At 51.2% G+C, this 19,274-nt stretch overlaps 1 protein-coding gene across 1 annotated transcript; it reads right to left on the reverse strand.

The window, feature by feature from the left end:
- Window positions 1-10,616: 10,616 nt before the first annotated feature.
- PRPH (peripherin) lies at window positions 10,617-18,854 on the reverse strand. The gene is made up of 10 exons (XM_075552983.1): window positions 18,847-18,854; window positions 13,291-13,827; window positions 12,910-12,970; window positions 12,666-12,761; window positions 12,170-12,337; window positions 11,956-12,081; window positions 11,633-11,853; window positions 11,488-11,537; window positions 11,161-11,240; window positions 10,617-10,935 (listed from the first exon to the last, which is right to left on the reverse strand). The coding sequence occupies exons 1-10, from the start codon at window positions 18,852-18,854 to the stop codon at window positions 10,870-10,872; spliced, it is 1,413 nt and encodes a 470-aa protein (XP_075409098.1). The 3' UTR covers window positions 10,617-10,869.
- Between the last annotated feature and the right edge of the window lie 420 nt (window positions 18,855-19,274).

The raw sequence follows: 19,274 nt of genomic DNA on the forward strand, positions 1-19,274 counted from the left end.
CCACAATCCATACATATACATACATCAATTGTATAAAGCACATCCATACATTCCCTGCCCCAATCATTCTCAAGGCATTTGCTCTCCACTTAAGCCCCTTGCATCAGGTCCTCTTTTTTTTCCCCCCCTCCCTCCCCTTTCCCCCCTCCCTCATATGCCCTTGGTAATTTATACCTCGTTATTTTGTCATATCTTGCCCTATTCGGGGTCTCCCTTCCCCCCTTCTCTGCTGTCCCTCTCCCAGGGAAGAGGTCACATGTGGCTCCTTGTAATCAGTTCCCCCTTTCCAACCCACTCACCCTCCACTCTCCCAGCATCGTCCCTCACGCCCTTGGTCCTGAAGGTATCATCCACCCTGGATTCCCTGTACCTCCAACCCTCATATGTACCAGTGTACAGCCTCTGTCCTATCCAGCCCTGCAAGGTAGAATTCGGATCATGGTAGTTGGGGGGAGGAAGCATCCAGGATCTGGGGGAAGGCTGCTTGTTTTAAGACAATCTGTAAGATCTCAGATACTGTTGGGTTTTTCCTTTTTCTGATAATTGGGCACCATCTGGTTTCTTCATAGCACCTTACCATGGCACCCAGATCTTCAGTGATCTCCGCATGAGGGCGGGCACCAAGTGAGGCCATGTCATAAGAACTAATAGTTCTCAGATTGGGGCTAGAATGAAGGGTGAGCCCCCAATCCATTTACATATCTATGGTTTATATATGTTTCTGATTCACTTTAAAAACATCCTTATCTTTTTATAATAGAGAAGACTATAAATCCTCCTCCTGGGACATAACGTAATCTTATTGATAATGTCCTAATTTAGCCAATAGTATAAAATACTGTTGAGAAAACAAAATTGTACAAGCATAGGCTGGCCTCAGACCCCAATACATGAGTCGTTGACTTGTACAGGTCAACCTCTTCAGTGATCGGACACTGTGTACACTAACAATAAGGGTTGATGATAGGACACAGCTTTGAACAACCATTCCATAGCCCTCCTTCGCACCGGCCGAGCCATGCCTACCCGGTTAATACGTGTCATAGCAAAGCAAGGAAGGCATGGAGATAGTAAATAGACGGTAGTCCCGGGCCACTATGCATTGGGCACCTCAAGGGAAGAGATCCAAAGCAAAAGCCAACGACCACCAATTCCATAACCCCGGGATTGCTGTCATCTGTTTCTTTTCACAATAGAGCGTCTAAGTCTTAAATCCTAGGGGATATGTTGGTTCCTTAAATCTACTACAGGTGAATGTGATATTCACCGAGCAGGGTTTTCACATTGAATCCTCCTGGTGTGGCCTATGACATTCAAAGCACAGAGCCTAAAGTTCCAGTGGTCTATAGAACATGACCTGGGTCACCATGGGTTGACTAGAATCTAGGTAAAAGTACACAGTTAGAAGCATAGTACTGGGTGTCTTCTCACTTTCGGTCTTATATAAATATTGTCAAGTGTTTTTTCCTGAGGGAAGATTGCTCCTCCTGGTTTATCCAACAACAGAAATGTAATCACCTTCTCTGAGACATACATGCCCTCTGTGGCAGTTGCATCATGTCAGTTTGAAGTATAATCTGTCAATCAGGTTAAAGTCTGATCATACCTCCTGCGTGCTGTGGGCGTGAACCACAGCACACAGGAGCTAGAACACCCTCCCAGTTCCAAGAAAGAATGCCCCCTTTCTCTCAGCTTCACCTTCCCGCTGTTCAGTCACTTGGAGAGCGGCCAGAGACACCGCTGTTGGATCCACACAACTCTGGCCTGTGATCCTCCTGCATTCTGCAGCATTGCATGTGGTTCTGTGAGTCTGAAGAGGGACCTACGGACTCGTGTCGGACTTATGGACTTGTAATGGGCTGGGATGTTTGCTTGAGATATAATTACCTCTTCTATAAAGCTTTCTCTTATGTATATGAGTGTCACTGAATTTGTTTCTCTAGTCAACCTGGCCTACCCGCCCCAACCCCCGCCTCACCATTTTGACCTGAATTTGCATGACAGCTTCATGTTTTGATATTTTTGTTTAATAACATTTCCTATGATTCTGTGGCAATATTTTTTACCCATCCCCATAACACAAGAGGCAAAAACCATTTTAGGAATAAATACAACCATTATTTGCTACCACAGTAGGTGGGAACCAAAGCACACAGGAGCTAGAGCAGCCTACCAGCTCCAAGAAAGAGCTCAGTATGTTTTAGGCACCCACTGGGACCTCTTCTAGAAAGAAGGCAGAGGGTCAGTTCATCCGGCAAGGCTGGTCAAGCGGGCATCTGCTGTGGGAGGAGGTGAGAGCACAATGAAGTCAGTTCGTGGCTGCTGCTGGCCACGGAGGGCCATGGAAGGCCCAAGTAAGGACAAACAAGGAGGGCACTGAGGCCATGGAGTTGATGAGGGCCCGAGGGCCATTGACTCATTGTGGCTCCTGACAGCATGCTGCTCCTGCTGAGGGGTTCCAAGTCACTTTCTAGGTTTCATGAACTTGACCGAGCTGTAAAATTCATTCTTTCCCGAAGCCAGGCTCTCCAAACATTTCTGGGTTCTCATGAACTAACCTCTCAAGCCAGATGGTTGCAATTCTTGTCTTCCCTCTTTCTATCTGTAACCTCACAATTATGCCCGCCCCACCTTTCCTGAGGTATTTGATCAGGCTCTGTTCCTTGTAACCCAGGAAGCAAAACTCCCTCATCCACCCAGGGTACACGCAGCTCCTGATGAATTATCCTTGCTCCAACCACATACCGTATATACTCAAGTATAAGCTGACCTGAATATCAGTCGAGGCACCTAAGTTTACCACAAAAACTGCATTTAAAATGTGCTGGAAAATTCCGCTTATACATGAGTATATACAGTACATTTTTCTAAAGCCTGGAGAGATGGGTCCACCCCAGTCCAGTTCTCTCTAGGAATAGTATTGCATAATTGTGGCCACACCCTTGCTTTTGAAATAGCCCCTTTTTAAAGATATCATGAAAGCGATCTCCCCCTGGGACTTTCTTCCAAAAAGAGTACTCAAAAAATCAATGTGGTGTAAGCTTTCTTAATTACAATACAATCCCAGCCCTGTCTTCTTGAAGCTAGCATCAGATCACCTCGATTGGCATTGAAGTTTGAGTCTCCTTAAAAACCTTCAGTCAGGCAGCTCTAAGGTCATATCATTTCAGCACATGGCTGAGCTCACCTGGACAACTCGATTCTTTCCCATGCTTCTCAATATTTAAATAAGCTTTTTCAAATGTGTATTACTATCCTCTAGGATATAATAATTCTATATAGCAGCCCAGTACAGACCATAGAAACCAAAAGCATTTTGTTCCTTCTTCTTCTTTGGAAAGTGCTGACTTGGCTCAGTCATTGATATTATAATGTTTCATTACCTGGAGTTTGAAAGACACCAATGTAATCCCTTCTTTCTTCAAAAAGTCCTTTCTTGTGGGTTGTTCTCTTTAGTTTCTTTTTCTTTTCCCCACCTCCTTCTTAAAAGAGTCAAGTATCTTGAGAGAGTAGTTTACTCACTCCCTCCTTGTCTCTCAGTTGGACCTCAATGTTGAGGTGTGATCCACACTGAAGGCTGTAGTCTTTGATCTTCATCAGTAAAATAACTTCAAGCTGTCTTCACTTTGACAGTCACATCTCAATGCACAGATTTTATATTCTCACCTGCCTTGAAGCTGCCCTCACTGTGGTCTCCAGTCTTCCAAAATCCCCTTTCTTCTATGATTATCAAACTCTTTGCCCTGGACTACTAACCAAGAGGTTAGTGGTTCAAACCCACCCAGACGTGCCATGGAAGAAAGTCCTGGTGATTTGTTTGAAGAAAGCCTTAGTGATTTGCTTCTAGGGCTAAAGTAGAAAGAAAACGTTTTGGGAATGTTGATGGCACTATACGTATAAGTGTGCTTAATGCAACTGAAGGATGGATTGTCATAAGATTTGCAAGAGCCCCCCAATAAAATGATTAATAATATATACACACATATACATAACCAAGAGGCTCAGTTCTACTCTGTAACCCATGGGTTTCCATGAGTTGCAACCTACTCATGGTAGCAGGTTAGGTGTGGTTTGGTTTGATGATCTAACCTGGACTGACCGCATCCTGCAACACTGCCAGTGGCTCCCTCCTGAAAGCAGTCTCTTCCCTTGGCGTCCTAAGGCCGCATTCTCCTAGTCCTACTCCGACATCGCTCCTTCTTCTCGATTACAGTTAAATTTTTACTCCAAATTAAAAAGCTATTTTACAAAATAGTAATAAAAATGATAGAATGTCAAAAATTTTAATTGTGAATTATGTAGGGGTTTTCATTTCAGATCATCAGCTTTGTATTCAATAGTTTGAACTGCGAGTCAAGAAAGCCTCCCAATAGTTTATCTTCCACTGGCTTCTTGATTTCTTTTAAGACTTCGCTACAAGGCCCTCAGCTTTTCTCATTTCTTGCACTGTCCTTGTGTGATTTAATTCCTGCTCATGTGGGGTATTCACAAGAGTATCTCCAGCTCAAATAAAGCCTAAACATGGAAAATTCCGAAGCTGTCCTGTGGGATTATTGACCCTCTGCATGTTAAGTGCCACTGAATGAATGGGAAGGAGGGCCAGGGATATGAAGAATGTGGGTACATGTGTGTCCACATGTACACAGAATGTCAGGCGCCTACATTAATATCCATAGAGGACATTGTGGTTGACTCCCCATCCATTCTAGATGATTAGTTCAAGCCAGCCAGTGACTTTGTCCTCGCTGTTAGGTGCCACTGAGTCCTCGCAGTGACTCTGTACAGCAGAATGAAACACTGCCTGTCCTGTCCTAGCTTCACCGCCGATGCTATGTTCCAACCCATTGTTGCAGTCACTGTGTCAGTGCATCTCCTTGGGCATCTTCTCCCTTTTTATCTGACCTACTTTTCCAAGCATGATGTTCTTGTCCAGGGACTGGTCCCTTCTGACGACATGTCCCAAGTCTATGAGGCAGAATCTCATCACTTTAACTTATAAGGAGCATTCTGGTTGTATTTTATCCTTGACAGAATTGTTTGTTCAAATCTAGAAGCCCATGGTAGATATAATATTGTGTTAGTCTGGGTTGTCTATAGAAACAAATCTTGGGGGGATACAAATCTAGGGAGACTCATGTGTATAAGAAAGAGCTGATAGAAAAGAGTACTTGTATATTAAGAAAACATCCCAGCCCATTCCAGATCAAGTCTACAGGTCCAATATTAGTCCATATATTCAATACCAGTCTATACATCCCTTTTCAGACTCACACAGCACATGCAATGATGTCAAATACAGGAAGATCACAGGCCAGTGGGTGGAAAGTCTTGTGGATCAGTGGTGGTGGAAGCATCTCAGCACTGGCATGGATCTCCACATGGCTCCTCCAGCTCCAGGGCAGGAGGACAAAGCAGAGAGTGTGAGTCTGTCTCCAGTGAGCTATTTATATCTGTAGTGCCTCTGAATGAGATAATCAAACTGTGACCTGATTGGCAGGCTTTACTCCACCCCATTCATTCTTAGTCTCAAATTGACACCAGATTATGTAATTACCCCAAATATTCTTTGCTAACACTATTATTCAAAGATATCAATTCTTCTTCAGTCTTCCTTATTCATTGTCTAGTTTTCATATGCACATAAGGTGACTGAAAATACCATGGCTTGGGTCGGGTCCACCATAGGCTAAAAAGTGATATCTTTTCTTTCTTCTTTCTTTTTTTTTTAACACTTTACAAAGATCTTTTGCAGCAAGTATGCCCAAGCTAATATGTCGTTTGATGCCTTGACTGCTGCTTTCATCATAGTTGATTGTGCAACTACTGTATATACTCGTATATAAGCCGAGTTTTTACGGAGGCAAAACACTAAGGGGGTGCAACAGAACAGCAAGGGAATGGAGCGGTGAGGTCCCCAGGGAATGCTGAAGGTGGACTTTGGAGCCAGGGCATGGTACCCCAACAGGCTGGACAGGTAAACACTCCTAAAGGCCAACAAACAATCCTTGAGCTAACTACAAGCTTTTCTTTCTTGTTGTGTTTTGTTTTGTTGTCATTGGTTTGTTATTGTTGTTTTGTTGTATACTGTTGCTTGGTTTTGCTCTGTCTTGTTTTTGTACATGTTATTATCTCTGCAGGTCTGTCTATATAAAATAGGCTGGATGAGCAATCTGGAGGAGAAAACAATGGGACCGACAGTTCTGGGGGGACATGGGAGAGAGGGAGGTGGGGGGAAAGGTAGTGGTGTTAACAAACCTAGGGACAGGGGAACAACAAGTGATCTAAATCTGTGGTGAGGAGGGTTTAGGAGGCCTGTTAGGGCATGACCAAGGGTAATGAAACCAAGAGGAATTGCTGAAACCCTGGTGGGGACTGAGCATGATAGTGGGACAGGAGGAAAGTAAAAGGAAATAGAGGAAAGAGCTGGGAGGCAAAGGGCATTTATAGAGGTCTAGATAAAGACATGTACATATGCAAATATATTTATATATGAGGATGGGGAAATAGATCTATGTGAATATATTTATAGGTTTAGTATTAAGGTAACAGAAGGACATTGGGCCTCCACTCAAGTACTCCCTCAATGCAAGAATACTTTCTTCTATTAAATTGCCATTCGATGATGCTCACCTTCCTGACACAACCACTGAAGACAAAGCAGGTGAATAAGCAAATGTGATGAAGAAAGCTGATGGTGCCCGGCTATCAAAAGAGATAGCGTTTGGGGTCTTAAAGGCTTGAAGGTAAACAAGCAGCCATCTAGCTCAGAAGCAACAAAGCCTACATGGAAGAAGCACACCAGCTTGTGCAATCACGAGGTGTCAAAGGGATCGGGTACCAGGCATCATCAGAACAAAAAATCTTATCATAGTGAATGAGTGGGGAAGTGCAGAATGGAGACCCAAAGCCCATTTGCAGGCCACTGGATATCCCCTTACAGAAGGGTCTCGGGGAGGAGACGAGCCAGTCAGGGTGTGATGTAGCAACGATAAAACATACAATTTTCCTTTAGTTCCTAAATGCGTTCTCCCCCTCTCCACTATCATGATCCCAATTCTACCTTACAAATATGAATACACCAGAGGATATACGCTGGTACAGATAGGAACTGGAAACACAGGGACTCCAGGGTGGATGATCCCTTCAGGACCAGTGGTGTGAGTGGTGATACTGGGAGGGTAGAGGTAGGGTGGGTTGGAAAGGGGGAACCGATTACAAGGATCTACATGTGACCTACTCCCTGAAGGATGGACAATAGAAAAGTGGGTGAAGCGAGACATCAGACAGGGCAAGATATGACAAAATAATAATTTATAAATTATCAAAGGTTCATGAGGGAGGGGGGAGGAAAAAATGAGGAGCTGATGCCAGGGGCTTAAGTGGAGAGCAAATGTTATAAGAATGATGAGAGCAATGAATGTACAAATGTGCTTTACACAATTGACGTATGTATGGATTGCGATAAGAGCTGTATATGTTTAAAACGATTAATAATAATATAATTAATTCATTTTTCAAAAGCCGAGTTTTTCAGCACATTTTTTATGCAGGTAAAATCAGGTGCCTTGGTTGATATTTGGGTCGGCTTATACTCGAGTATATAGGTAAGTAAAATGGAATCCTTGGCAACTTAAATATTCTCTCCATTTGCCACAAGGAAGTCCATTTGTGAGGGGCTATATCTTCTTTCTGTTGAGTTGCAATCCATACTGAAGGCTGTAGTCTTTCATCTTCATCAAGGTACTTCAAGGTGTCTTCACTTTCAGTGAGCAGGGTTGTGTTATTTGTTAATGTGTCTTCCTCTGATCTTGCTACTCAGTTCTTCATACTGCTCGGCTTCCAGATACAGCACACAGATTGAATAAACGTGATGAGAAGTTATTGGGAGGCGTGTGGGGGGGTTGGAGGGTAGTTATCTCCTATGTGTAGCAGAAAGTATCCCAGTAAATTTAATATCACAAAGTATCATCCCATCAGACCAGAATTTCATATCACAAAGTATCATCCCATCAGACCAGAATTTCATATCACAAAGTATCATCCCATCAGACCAGAATTTCATATCACAAAGTATCATCCCATCAGACTAGCTCTTGCTGTTTTGGGTGTTCCCTGTTTCAGTCTTGGTTCTCTAGAGGAGCAAGTCAGTGATGTGGATATAGAAACATGCATAGATTCACTTTAAGGAAATGGCTCACACAATTGCCAGGACTGACAAGTCCTATATCTGTGGGTCAGGAATCGGGTTGAAGACTCCTGCAGGCTCACATCAGACAAAAAGGAAGTGATTACATAGTAGCTACCAAACCACAGAGAATCAAAGCCTGGTCAAGTTGTCACATAGCATTCACCCATCAGTCCACATCACTCAAACAAACACAGTACCAGGGAGTCTATTCTGACTCGTAGGGACCCAATAGGACAGGGTGGAACTGTCTCGGTGAGTTTCCGAGACTAACTCTTTCCGGAAGTAAAAAAACTCATCTTTCTCCTGAAGAGTGACTTATGGTTTCAAACTGCTGACCTTGCAGTCAGCCTAACTGCTATACAGTGACTTTATCTTGGGCTCCCACTTCGTCTCCTAATTCAATCTTCCCTGTCTCTGTGAAAGGTGCCACTAGCCGCTGGTTGTTTGATCCGAAAGCTTGAGTCATCTTTGCAGTTTCCTGTTCCTCATGCTGCCAATTGATCCTTTAGCACAGCAGTTCTCAACCTTCCTCACTCCGAGACCCTTTCAGACAGTTCCTCATGTGGTGGAGACCCCCAACCATAACATTATTTTGGTTGCTACTTCATCACTGTCATTTTGCTACTGTTATGAATCAGGCGACCCCTGTGAAAGGGCCGTTCGACCCCCCACGAGGGTCTTGACCACAGGTTGAGAGCTGCTGCTTTAGATCCTGAGATTCTACTCCCACAATCCCTCGCAAGTCCACGTGCTCTCTCCTACCACTCTGCGCACCTTCGTCTTCTTGCACATGTTACTGCAGCAACCTCTGGGCTGGTCTCCCATCGCTTTCCAGTTCTTTCTGCACAGCACAGCTAGAGAACTGTTTCTCAGAAACTTCACCTTCCGGTGACAACGCTTCAGTTCCTTCCTTCTTCGTAAGATAAATTCTGAATGCCCTAACATGACATTGAAGGCCCTCTATTATGGGGAGCCTTAGAAGTGCTGCTGTCCTAGTGGGTTGCTCATTGAGCTAACTACAAGGTCAGCAGTTCAAACTCACCAGCCACTCCATGTGAGAAAGGAGATTGTAAAGATTTAAAGTCTTTACTCTTGTATAGATTTAAAATCTCAGAAACCCAAAGAAGTCATTCCACTCAGCTCTCTAGGGTCGCTGTGAGTGGGAACCAACTGGGCAGCAGCTAGTTTGTGATGCTGGAGCTCTTCCTTCATCTTTTCAGCCTCTGCGCTCTCTCCCTTCACTCGTCACGATGGAGTTACGTTCTACCCAAACTGGCTTCTAAGGGCTCCCGCCCTCACCTTACCAATGACTGCTTGTTCTTCAGGGATGCCTGCCGTGTCAGTCACCTCTTTTGGGAAGCCACACCTATCCTCCACGCTGTGGAGGCTGCCCTGCTTGGGGCTCCCTGGAAGAGTCAGTTAGTCTTAGTCATAGCCCTCACTGGCCTGTGGCATCACTGCTTATTCGTCAGTTTCCCCATCTGATACTGATACTGATACTGTGTCCTTGAGGGCAAGGACTCAGGCTTGGTTTATATTCCCTGCATCGAGCGTCAACATGGAGTGAAGACGTGGTTGGACTATTGAATTGGATAATGTGACTTATATGGAAGATGTTATTAAATAGACTTTTCTAAGAGGGGTGGTGGTGGTGGGCAGGGCTGCAGTGATTGCAGAACGGGAGTTCCTGTCTAAGTGCAGTGGATAGGTGTGGCCAGAGGAAGGCCAATGAGGCTGATTCAGTAACCCAGACAGGATCCCATGATGACCTATGAGACGGTAGTAATGGAAATGGAAAGTACCAGACAGAATTGAAAAAGAGTTAAGAAGTATAATTGATAGAATTTGGGGGGCAAGAGTGAGGGCGGGGAGCCTAGATGAAGGGAAAAAAGAGGTAAGATGATGTGACCCAGAGGTATCTCAGAAGAAAGGCCTGGTGATCTCCTTGCCCCAAATCAGCTTTTGAAAACCCTGCAGAGCCTAGTTCAATTCTGACACACATGGGGTCATCGTGGGTCAGTGTCAAACAAAAACTAGATAAGGTGAGTTCTAGTTGGGTGGATGGACACCCTAGTGGTGCGGTTCTGTGGGACAAGGAATTCAGAAGGAACGGGAGGTAGAAGTGAGAGGGCTTCTGTTGGAGATCTGCTGAGTCTTAGTGACGTGAGACGCACCCCACAGGCCTGTGTGGGCATTGGGGTCCATGGTGGGAACAGAGGCTGGCAGGGAATGGACAGAGAGATAAGGGAAAGTCAAGAAGAGTGCGTTGGCACCACAGAAGCTACCAAGTGGGAGCCAGAAATACAAGTGTGCACAGGACTCAGGACAAAGCGAAACTCTGCTGAGCCTCCCCGTACTCCCTGCAGTCACACACGGGCACGGGCAGACTTCTCAAGATGATTTATTTGAATCAAAAGTGAAACTCAGGCAACCCACTGGTCACGCGATTACTGCAAGGGTTGGCTTGTCAGGAGGAGCACTTCTCTTCTTCCCAGGTCTCTATTCATTAGGGCAGGGCTGCTGCTGACTGGACAGGAGTGGTCATGGGCCAGGGACGGTGGTGGAGGCCACACGAGAGATACATGCGGGGCTGGGGTGGGAGGCGCGAATTAAGGACTGATATTGGGGTTTGGGCTTCCAGTTGGCTACGGGCGGGGGCCCGAAGCTCCAGTCCGAGGGGTTCAGTAACTGTGAGTTGAAGCCTTGTCCAGCTCGCTGCGCTGCTCCTTATGAGACTCCGTCACCACCTGCTGAGGTCAGGGCATGTAAGAGGGGCACGAGCCACTCAGACAAGCCCTCCTTCCAGCTCCCTTGGGAAAGCCACCCGAGGCCACAGTTTATCTCTTCATCCGTCCTTCTCTGTCACCCTTCCCAAAGCCCACCCACTAGAAACACCCATGCGCAACATCCTACGACCAGCCGCAGCCAAGCCGGAGCAATGTCGGCACACGGATCCAGGGGACCCGGCTCACCTCCCCATTCCGGGTCTCAATGGTCTTGATTAGCACCATCTTCCGGGTGTGGCTGTCCTGCGGAAGCTCCACCTCAGGCACTGGATAAAGCCGGGCAGGGCCGAGGAATCAAAGGGAGAGGCTGGTTTTTGTTTTTTTTCTTTCCTTTGGTGACCCCTGCACCCCCATCCCTAGTCAGCGAGGAGAGGGGCGGGGCAGGTGGAGGACAGCGCCTATCCTGGTGGTTCCCAGGACAGAACCCATCCCTGGTGGGAACCCCAGCAGCCTAGTCCGAGCAGAAGCAGACACCAGGGAGTCCAGGTTGGAGACCAAGCGTGGGTGACTCACCAGTGGTCTTTATATTCAAGGACGCAAAGGAATGGACCGGCACAGAGATCCTGGAGGGGTGGCCATTGGTCAGTGCCTTTGCCAGGGCACCCGCCCCAACCCCCCACTCGCTCTAGTCCGTCTCCCCTCCCGCGGCCCCGCCCACCGGCTCTCCTCGCCCTCCAGCAGTTTCCGGTAGGTGGCGATCTCGATGTCCAGGGCCATCTTGACGTTGAGGAGCTCCTGGTACTCGCGTAGGTGCCGCGCCATCTCCTCCTTGAGCTGCCGCAGCTCCTCCTCCAGCCGCGCGGCGCCCGCCTGGTAGCCGCCGGCCTCCAGGGCGAACTGCTCCTCCAGCTCCCGCAGCTGTCTGAGCAGCGCCTCGTTCTGGGGGGAACCGGGGCGGGGGACGGGGGGGTCAGGACCTTGGGGACAGGGCCTCCTCCAGCACGCACCCCCGCCTGGGCGTGCAGGCAGCCCTGCCCTCACCGTGCCACGCAGCCCGTCCACCTCGCACGTCAGGCTCTGAATCTGCCGTCGGGACTCGTTCATCTCCTGCTTGGCCTGTCGCAGTGCCTCGTGGTTCCGGTTGGCGGCGTCGGACAGGTCCGCGTACTGCAGGCCAGGGGACAGCCCGGACGTGAGTGGGGTGGGACGCACGGGCTCTCCCACCTCCCCAGGCCCGCCGCGTGGGCTCCAGCACCTTAGACTTGTACCACTCCTCCGCCTCCTGCAGGTTCTTCACCGCGATGTTTTCGTACTGTGCGCGGATATCCCGCAGTGCTGCTGTCAGCTCGGGCTTCACCGTGGCCTCCACCTCCACCTGCTGCACCTGCTGGCTCTCCACGCTGACCTGCAGGTCTCGCAGCTCCTGCGAGACACGCAGGTGACAAACTGGCGTCGCAGATCCCACCCAGACAGTGCAGGAAAGAGGTGACGCGTGTGAATGAACAGCAGGGGGGCGGCAGCAGGCGCCCCACGGCCGCGAACTGCCCAGTAGTGGGAGTGCACCTTCGCTGCTCGCCACCGGGTGGCGCATGGGTGGGTGTCAAACCACCTGTAGAAAGGGGTGGATTGGCTGTGCCACACCCAGACCGCCTTACTTTTCCTCCCCAGGGCAATTCCTTCGCCTCCTCCAGAGCTGGGTCTCTGCAGTTCCCCTAGCCTCCCTGACACTCCCCACCCCCGGCGCCGTTCACCTCCTCGTGAAGCTTCTTGAGAAACTCAATCTCATCCATCAGAGACTCAATCTTGCGCTCGAGCTCCAGGCGGGACAGGGTGGCATCGTCTACGTCCTTCGTTGAGTAACACGAGGGGTTCCAGAGAAGGGAGAGAAAGTTCAAGGCCAGGCCCTTCTAGTCTGCTCCGGGAGACGTCTGGGCGCCTCTCCCCTGGGGACCCTGGGCGAGGGGAGGTGGAGCTCAACGTGGGGCCCGGGCTTACCTTTCGGAACAGCACCAGATTATGCTCGGCATCCTCCCGCTTGCGCGCCTCGTCGTCCAGCCTGGAGACATAGAGGGCTGAGGCTGAGACTCTGGGGCACCGCCCAGCTCTCGCCGTCCACGCCTCTGGGACCCTGGGTCAGAGGCGGCTGCTGTCCTGACTCAGTGGTCCCCATTTTTCTCTCTAACCTCCGCCGCCGGGAGGTGAGCAGGGGTGTCCTGTGCACACCAGGGAGGCAGAGCGACCCTCCTCCCCAGGGACTCACGAAAGGAGGCTTGGCGTCCCAGGGCGGGGGCGGGGGGAGGGCGCCCCGGGGGCTGCGGGGCTGGGGCGAGCCACTCCACGGAGCCGCAGCCCCGACGGCCGGCCCTGCGCCCTGACCTCTGCTTGAGCGCCGCCAGGTCCTCCGCCAGCCCGTCGCGCTCCACCTGCACCCGGTCGCGCTCGCGGCCCAGCAGCTCCAGCTCCCGGCGCAGCTCGCGCAGCTCCTGCTGGCACAGCTGGTCGGCGCGCGCCGGCTCCTGTCCGCGGGCCTGGCTCAGCTCCCCGCGCAGGGCCGCATTCTGCTGCTCCAGGAAGCGCACCTTCTCGATGAAGTTGGCGAAGCGGTCGTTGAGCTCCTGTAGCTCCTGCTTCTCGTTGCTGCGCGTGGCCAAGAACTCCTGGTTGAGCGCCTCGGCCATGGAGAAGTCGAGGCGCTCCGAGGGCAGTCGCAGGAGGGCGCCCGCGCCGGCCCGGGGACCGCGGAAGCTGCCCAGACGCACCGAGGAGACAGAGGACGCGGAGCCCAGCGGGCGGCTGCCGGAGAAGCGCGAGCTGGACGAGTAGGAGAAGGCTCCGGGCGACAGCGAGGGCGGGGGCCCGAAGGTGCGGCGGTACGAGGTGGAGCTGACGCTGGTCCGGAGGCCCGATGAGTGGCTCATGGTGGCGGAGAATAGGCAGTCGGTTCTTGCAGACCTAGGCGGGCCGGGAACTGGGGAAAGCTGCAGACCTCGGCCAGACGCCTTTATAGTCCTGCTGAATGGGGGGCGGGGGGGCATGGACAGCTCCGCCCACTGGCCTGATGGTCGGCGGGGGCCGTGTGGGGAGGGGGGCGCCCCACCCTGCGGAGCAGCAGGAGCGCCGCAGCCTCCCGCCCCTGAAGGCTGGCGCAGGGCCTATTGGATCCCTCGTACCCCACCCTATGTTGCTGGAGAGAAAGGAAGCAGACCACTGGGAGCAGTCCAGGGGAGGGGGGGTCAACGCTTTCCAGCTAAGAGCCAAGGCTGAGCCTTGGGTGGGTGGGAGGGCCTGGGGTCATCTGGGGTCCCTGCCTGAAAAAGCTGGCAAAAACTGGGAGAGCGGAAGGGATGAGGTTGCAGGACAGACTTGTGGGACCATGGTCGAGGTAAGAGGCTTTAGATGGAGGGAGACTTGGGCTGACTTAGCTAGGCCCAGCTCTTGTGCCTCGACTTCTCTCCCCCAAGGCTCGGCTCTGTTTCCACCTGCTGTCCGCTACCCCTTACAGCGCCACGCCCTGGGAGAAATGGCGGGCGGGCAGCCGAGTGGGTTTGAGAGAAGGGCTGGTCTTTCCCGAATCCCTAGGGTCCGGTGAAGGGCTGGTGCCTGGCGCCAGCTCTGCCGCTAATGGACTGATTACCCCCTTCCCCCTCCCTTAGGCACTTGGCCAGGCAGTTTGCCTGCTCCCGTCTCCACCTTAAAGACATAACCCCAGACCCTACCTGCCGCAAGCCGAAACAGGGGAGCATGCCAGATGAGGCCGAGGGGTTCTGGACCTGGCTCTGGCTTCCACTTGGGAAGGGCTGTACCCTGCCCGGCCGCCGAGCGAATGGATGAGCAGGCTGAGTAGGCCGATGTGGGCTGCCTAGCGTGGCTGGGTCCTCCCTTCCCCCTACCAAGGGCTGCTCAGTGACTGGCCTTACGGGAAGCTTCCTGGGGCAGCGACTCCCGAGGTAGGAAGAGGGGGGTGAGGAGCGACAGGCAGATGCTGCCAAGGCTGAGAGAGAGATGAAGGACCAGTCTGGTTTCAGCATTGCAAGGACCCAGGGATGGAGGCAGCTGTGTGGGAAGATGTGTCTGTCCCCATGGGGCCAGGGACTGAAAAAGGAGAGCGAGGGCCCCAGAACAGAGGGCAACCTGTGTCCACACCCCTAGCCTGCGCGCGCGCGCGCGCACACACACACACACCATCCCGCATCCCTTTCTACCCTCCCCCAGCCTGGAGTTCTCCTGCCGCAGACATGTCAACTCAAAGGGCTTCCAGAAGGTAGGTGCAGCTGCCCAGGAGTGGACGAAGGCAAGCTCCGGCGGTCTGCAGCAACCAGGGGGCTGAGGCCTGCAGGCCTGCTAGGAACCATGGGGCTACTGCTGCAGGGGAATCCAGAGCTCTCCACGGCATGGACAGTCCACCTTGAATTGGGCTCTGTCGTGAAGCTGGGCCTGGGGGAAGCAGGTCTGGGGTACTGGGCTGGGTGTCTGGTGGAGGGAGGGGGCAGGCAGAGGCATTGCGGCTGATGAACGCCGCCCTCTGCTTTGTGTGTCCTCTATGATGGGCCAACGCCCCGTCAGCCCGCTCGCTCGCTCGCTCGCTCGCCGGCTGCACTAACCGCCCTCCTCTCCTCTTCAGGCCCCTCCTTCCCTCTGGGCCATTAGTCTCTTCCGGCACAGCTGCCAGGCCCTTCTCCCTCCCGATGGGTCTGGCCTGGTTGCCAAGGGGATGAGAAGAGGAGACAGGACAGAAGAGATTAGATGGGACAGGTAAACCAGGGCCTGTTCCACCTCCCTAATTCCTGTGAGGTACAGTTCTGGAGTGGGACTTGGCAGGTGGGGAGAGGGCAAGAGAAGGCTTGGGCTGTGAGCGTCCCACCACCCCCTACGCAGCCACTGGTGCAGACCCATCAACCCAACTGGGCTCCGCCCTGCCCTGTGGCTGTGCCTGAGCCCCCAGGGATGGGGCTCTGATCAGACTGGGGCCAAACAAGACTGGGCTGGCCAGGGTCCTGGAGGACACTCAGCCTTGACTGTCTTGGGAGCTGGTGGTCAACCCGGCTTTTGAGTTCCCTAGAGTTGGGCCAGGGGTGGCTGGTGGTCTTCCCACCCTTGCCCTCCAGTAAACCCAGCTCCCCACTCAGTCTGAGAGGGAGGGACCAGAGGACTTCAGCTGGGCTGTGAGACTGGAGTGAGGCAGGCTGGGCCAGCTGGGGGACCTGCTGGGGAGGCAGGTGTGCTCCCACCTCTGAACATGGGCTTCGGGCCTTCAGGTTGAGAGGGGTCAGGGATCAGAGCCTGGACGTGTGTCCAGCTGCCCACCTGATCCCCACTCACAGCTATACAAATGCAGGCTTCTTGGTCACCTTCCTTCCGTGTTCCTTAATAACAGTGTGTGTGTGTGTGTGTGTGTGTGTGTGTGCGTGTGTGTGTAATGGCAGTTTCCACCACAGAGGGTTGTCAGGGGATTAGATGAGTAACTACATGTAACCTTGTACTCAGGATGCGTATGCAAGGGCTGGAAGAATAAATGAGTACTTTGATTCTGATTGGTATTCTTTAATCTTCCGAGTGATGTTGGGGTGGGGTCCCAACTCCTGCACTGTCCTACTGGAAGCTGAGAGCCGTGTGGGGCGGGGCTTCAGGAAAGTGGTGTGAGCGGGTCCTGACAGCTAGATGGAGGGGAGGACAGCGTTGTCCTTCCGAAGCCAGCTGGGCGAACGGCCTGCACCTCGCTAGAGAAGATTCTGGACAGGATGCCTGGGTTCCATCTTGGCCTTGCAGCTTAATTAGCTTTGGGGGTGAGAGAGTGAGTTAACCTCTATTCACCCCATTTTCTTTATCCATCTATGGGAATGATAAGAATAGGACCTGCCGCGTAACAGGAGAAGGGTCAAAGGAGTGGCGAGGCATAAAGCACGTAGCGCCTGGCACACAGCTGAGCTATGTAAGGATCCGCAGTGGGCTGGTCGCCCCACCTCCTGCTGCCTCCCTTGGCAGCTCTGGTAAAAGATGTAGACGGCTGACGATTGGATGCTTCCAGACGTTTGCCAGGAAAGTGAACAACGGAGCTCCATTTACTGGCAAGAGAGCTCCTGAGGGATGGATAGTCCACTGCCTGGGAGCTGGCTAAAGAGGGTTGTGTAGGCAAGAGAGGGTGGGAGGCTGGCATCTCCCTCTCCCACCCACCCAGGGAGCAGCCTGGTGGGCCCAGCTCTAGGTGGCCCTGCTGCTGGTGTTCTGAGCCCTGCTCCTGCCACAGCCCCCCCTATTCTTTTCAAGGCCTGTCTCCCCATCCCTCCATCCCCGTCGGAGGGTGCAGGGTCCCCACTAGCAGCGTGGCTCCAGCAGACTGCAGTCCTTTCACCATCACTTCCTAGTTAGGGAGTGCCTGGGCCTCTCCATCTCCTCACTCCTCCCTGTAATGTGGAGTCATAACTCTCCTTTCTAAGGGGCCAACTCAGTGCTAAGTGCAGGGACAGTGAATTATTTAATGTGGCTTTCCTAGCCAGTCTCTCTCTCCCCTTTTTTTATTAAACACTTTTATTGGGGGCTCTTACAGGTCTTATCACAATCCATACATTTGTCCATTGTGTCAAGCACATTCGTACATATGTTGCCATCATCATTTTCAAAGCATTTTCTTGCTGCTTGAGCCCTTGCTCTCAGCTCCTCATTTTTTCCCTCCCTCCCTCATGAACCCTAGATAAATTAGATTATTATTTTCATATCTTACTTCGTCCTCCATCTCTCTTCACCCACTTTTCTGTTGTTCGTCCCCCTGGAAGGGCATTATCTGTTGATCCTTGTGATCAATCCCCCCTTTCCTCCCCCACCTGCCCCTTATCCTCATGTCTATCCAGTCTCAACTCCCATCAAACGACTTTTCCCTGCGTGGGCCTGGTAAGAATGAAGACGAAGATACGGATAGGATTTACCTGAGTAACTGCAACCAGGATTCCCCGGAGGGGCGTCCTGCTGTGTATAAGATGAGCGCACTGAGCAGCAGGAGGGGAGATCTCATTAGCAGAAAGCCAAGAATGCAGTGTGGCCTCTGGACCTGAGATCCCTGTGCAGTGAACCTTCTGGATCCAGATAACAGCTACATCAGAGGAGCTGCAGCAGAACCAGGCGCCAGAGTGTGGAACAGAGTGACAGACTTCCCACCCCCAGAGCAAGGAAAGTTCCGTGCCTCACCCCCTCCCCCCCGGGGGCTGACTTGTGGAGTGCCGTGCCTCTGGGCATTTCACCCAGGATGTTGCACTTTCTGACCCATGGAGGGTGGAACCTTTGGGTTAAGGCTTACTGGAATGAGGTGCCTCTGATACTTAATGTATAGTGTCATGTCTTTTTTCCCCATATATACCTTTTATTATTTTTCGGGAGGGCAGGGTTAGGATTTCATTTCTTTTTTTTATTTAATCATTTTATTGGGGGCCTATACAACTCTTATCACATCCATACATACATCCATTGCATCAAGCACATTTGTACATTTATTGCCCTCATCATTCTCAAAACATTTGCTTTCTGCTTGAACCCTTAGTATCAGCTCCTCATTTTTCCTCTCACTCCCCCCTCCCTCATGAACCCTTGATAATTTCTAAATTATTATTTTGTCATATCTTACACTGTCCTACATCTCCCTTCACCCACTTTTCTGTTGTCCATCCCCCAGGGAGGAGGTTAAATGTAGATCTTTGTAATGGGTTCCCCCTTTCTACCCCACCCTCTCTGCACAGGCCTCCCAGTATTGCCACTCTTATCACTGGTCCTGAAGGGATAATCTGTGCTGGATTCCTTGTGTTTCCAGTTCCTATCTGTACCGGTGTACATCCTGCAATCTAGCTGGTTTTTTAAGGTAGAATTGGGATCATGATAGTGGGGGAGAAAGCATTTAGGAACTAGAGGAAAGTTGTATGTTTCATCATTGCTACAGTGCAACCTGACTGACTCATCTCCTCCCGTGACCCTTCTGTAAGGGGATGTCTAGTAGCCTACAGATGGGCTTTGGGGCCCCAATCTGCACTCCCCCTCATTCACAATGATTTGATTTTTGTTCTTTGATGCCTGGTACCTGATCCCTTCGACACCTCGTAATCACACAGGCTGGTGTGCTTCTTCCATGTGGGCTTTGTTTCTTCTCAGTTAGATGGTTACTTGTTTACCTTCAAGCCTTTAAGTCCCCAGACACTATATCTTTTGATAGCCAGACTCCATCAGCTTACTTCACCACATTTGCTTATGCACCCACTTTGTCTTTAGCAATCACATTGGGAAGGTAAACATCATGGGATGCCAGTTTAATAGAATAACGTGTTCTTGCACTGAGGGAGTACTTGAATGGAGGCCCAATGTCCATGTGCTACCTTAATACT

This window comes from Tenrec ecaudatus, chromosome 6, assembly GCF_050624435.1.
Source record: "Tenrec ecaudatus isolate mTenEca1 chromosome 6, mTenEca1.hap1, whole genome shotgun sequence".
Lineage (NCBI taxonomy): Eukaryota > Metazoa > Chordata > Mammalia > Afrosoricida > Tenrecidae > Tenrec > Tenrec ecaudatus.

Excerpts from the sequence above, each read along its gene's own strand:
- PRPH (XM_075552983.1), bottom strand. Across the intron at positions 12,971-13,290 it reads CTGGCGGCGCTCAAGCAGAG|GCTGGACGACGAGGCGCGCA; the intron begins GTCAGGGCGCAG and ends CTATGTCTCCAG. Across the intron at positions 11,538-11,632 it reads CTGGAGGGCGAGGAGAGCCG|GATCTCTGTGCCGGTCCATT; the intron begins GTGGGCGGGGCC and ends CCACCCCTCCAG.